This window comes from Penaeus japonicus, unplaced genomic scaffold (assembly GCF_977035675.1).
Source record: "Penaeus japonicus unplaced genomic scaffold, GWHDUDI00000001_assembly GWHDUDI00000012, whole genome shotgun sequence".
Classification (NCBI taxonomy): domain Eukaryota; kingdom Metazoa; phylum Arthropoda; class Malacostraca; order Decapoda; family Penaeidae; genus Penaeus; species Penaeus japonicus.
In genome coordinates, this window is record NW_028234414.1 from 42,258,819 (window position 1) to 42,261,318 (window position 2,500).

The 2,500-nt window shown below is 36.3% G+C and overlaps 1 protein-coding gene across 1 annotated transcript in view; it reads left to right on the plus strand.

The window, feature by feature from the left end:
* LOC122258146 (uncharacterized) overlaps positions 1-2,500 on the plus strand; it is a 44,134-nt gene that overhangs the window by 33,774 nt on the left and 7,860 nt on the right. Inside the window, exons 12-14 of the mRNA XM_086542186.1 lie at positions 465-561; positions 2,029-2,047; positions 2,325-2,343. Of these exons, the coding sequence (XP_086398312.1) occupies positions 465-561; positions 2,029-2,047; positions 2,325-2,343 (135 nt within the window). The remainder of the gene's footprint in view (positions 1-464; positions 562-2,028; positions 2,048-2,324; positions 2,344-2,500) is intronic.

Consider the following 2,500-nt stretch of genomic DNA (forward strand, 5'->3'; position numbering starts at 1 on the left):
TCACAAACCACTGGGAGTGATGTTAAAGTTATTGATGTGAGTGCCAGTATCCGCATGCATCATCATATAAGAACCAGAAAAGACATTATGGAATTTAGGAAACCATAGATTATTGGTCATAGCATTAATAAGTCATATCATTTACCATACCAGAATGCTGGTACCAATCACAGCCCAGCACTCAACATTATTTATAAACAAAGCTGGTTCACAGAACTAACTTCTATCTATCACTTGCAACAACAACAAAAAAAATATTCACAATACTTCACACCGTCCGTGCGTGAATACATGCCAGGAAGAAATATATATATATAAATGCATATGTGACATGACAACTACACACCATGTACTGTTTTTTTGTCCCCGTCACATGACCTTTGCACACGGCACGCTCGTTCTTGTGACAACAAACGCCACACCGTGTGACGAACGTGAGAGCCTTGTGTTTCGCATGTTTCGAGCAACGAGTTCGAGGTTTGGTTCGAAAGATTCTGAGGCGGAGGTTCGAGTGGTCGAGTGTCAGTTACTGTGGTCGCCCTTCAACTCTCGGCGTCTCACGTAATCAATCCGTTGGTATGAAAAGAAGGTAGAATTGTTCCGGTCTAGTTTATAAAAATATGCAGTGGCGGATTTTCTCACTTTAGGTAACGGACGTATAGAAATATGTCAATAATTTAGGCAACAGTGCGAATACAATTTGATTTAAAAAGATTAGAAAATCTCTCTGAAATGCTAAAAATCACTACTAGGATAGTTACACTTCCTAGTTTCGGTGGTTCGTGCTCCTTTACTACTCATTTTGCCCCCAACCCCTATGGGCGCGTTCGAAGCAAAAAAAAATGTATATTTGTACTGTATATGTATTTGTGTGTGTGCAAGTACAAATGCATATATATAGATAGACAGAAATATATATATATATATGTGTGTGTGTGTGTGTGTGTGAATAAAAATATACATATACATATAAATATATATATACATATATATATAAACATATTAAATATTATATATATACATATATGTGTATATGTGTGTGTATGTGTATATATATATATATATATATGTGTGTGTGTGTGTGTGTGTTTGAGTGTTCTAGCATGCGGTTGTATGTGCGCGTGTGTATACCTTTACATGTGCATTCCCTTGCCATCTCGCCATCACCATCAGTTACGAAGTAAAATCCCCCCCCCCCCCTTGGAATCCCGTAGATATAATAGCATAAGAGATCAGATTCCCCTGGCTTTTCAGAAGAGAGTCTCGCACGAGCAAAAGCTAACGAACAAGAAGCGGCAATGAAGCACAGAGAGGGAAGAGTGACACTTCAGAAACTTCTCTAGTTGCAGAAGTGTACCAACTCCATTGCAAGCATGTTTTTTTCGACTGTTTTTTATTGAAGAGGCTTGCCTAAACTTTGAAGCATGAATTATCCACTGCACTGTTGAAATAATTTTTTGTGTTTTTTTTTTCTGTGCAAGGGAGAGAGAGAGAGAGAGAGATGAAGAATCATAAAGAGAAGGAAAAAGAAGTAATACTTACATGCAAAAAATTATATGTAACTTTTTTGAATTTAGAGAACATGAAAGAGTTCAGTGGGTAACTAGTTTCCGGGTAAGCAGAAAAGGATATGTTACTTTTCTGAATTTATAAGGTACCCAGAGCTCAATGGGTAAATAGTTACCAGGGTAAAAATAACAATGGCAGCACTAATAAAAGAGATGACTAGTGAGTTTCCTAAGTTGTTGATTTCTTGATGACTTGAAGTTTCTAAGGGGTCACTTCTTGTTATTTCTTGAGAAAGAGCGCGGTCATTCATGTTAATAAATAGCGGCGAAAAGGGCTGTCCTAGTTCTTGTATTTCTTATTTTATTGAAATGAATGACCAGATCAACAAAGACATCCATCTAGAGTCCCATGTCTCTTTCTCAATATCCATTTTAAATCGAAGTTCACTACAGCGATGCGAGATGCTTTTAAATTCAATCAAATTTCACCACAAATGTAAGATATTGCCATGTGTTGCAGGTGCTCTCGTATGTTAAGAGTATAAGGCAGACTTTACTCTTTTATTATTAATTTCGTTTAGAATTTCTATGCTGTTTAAAGAATCGATGGATATATTAAACTTCAAAGGGCACGCTCTAGTTCTTGTATTTCTTATTTTATTGAAATGAATGACCAGATCAACAAAGACATCCATCTAGAGTCCCATGTCTCTTTCTCAATATCCCTTTTAAATCAAAGTTCACTACAGCGATGCGAGATGCTTTTAAATTAAATCAAATTTCACCACAAATGTAAGATATTGCCATGTGCTGCAGGAGCTCTCGTATGCTAAGAGTATAAGGCAGGCTTTACTTTTTTTATTATTAGTTTTTGTTTAGAATTTCTATACTGTCTGAAGAATCGATGGATATATTAAACTTCACATACTGAAAGAAAGAGAATGGAGAACGAAAAGGCAATAGGTGTTACGTTAATTAAAGTCAACAAGGTT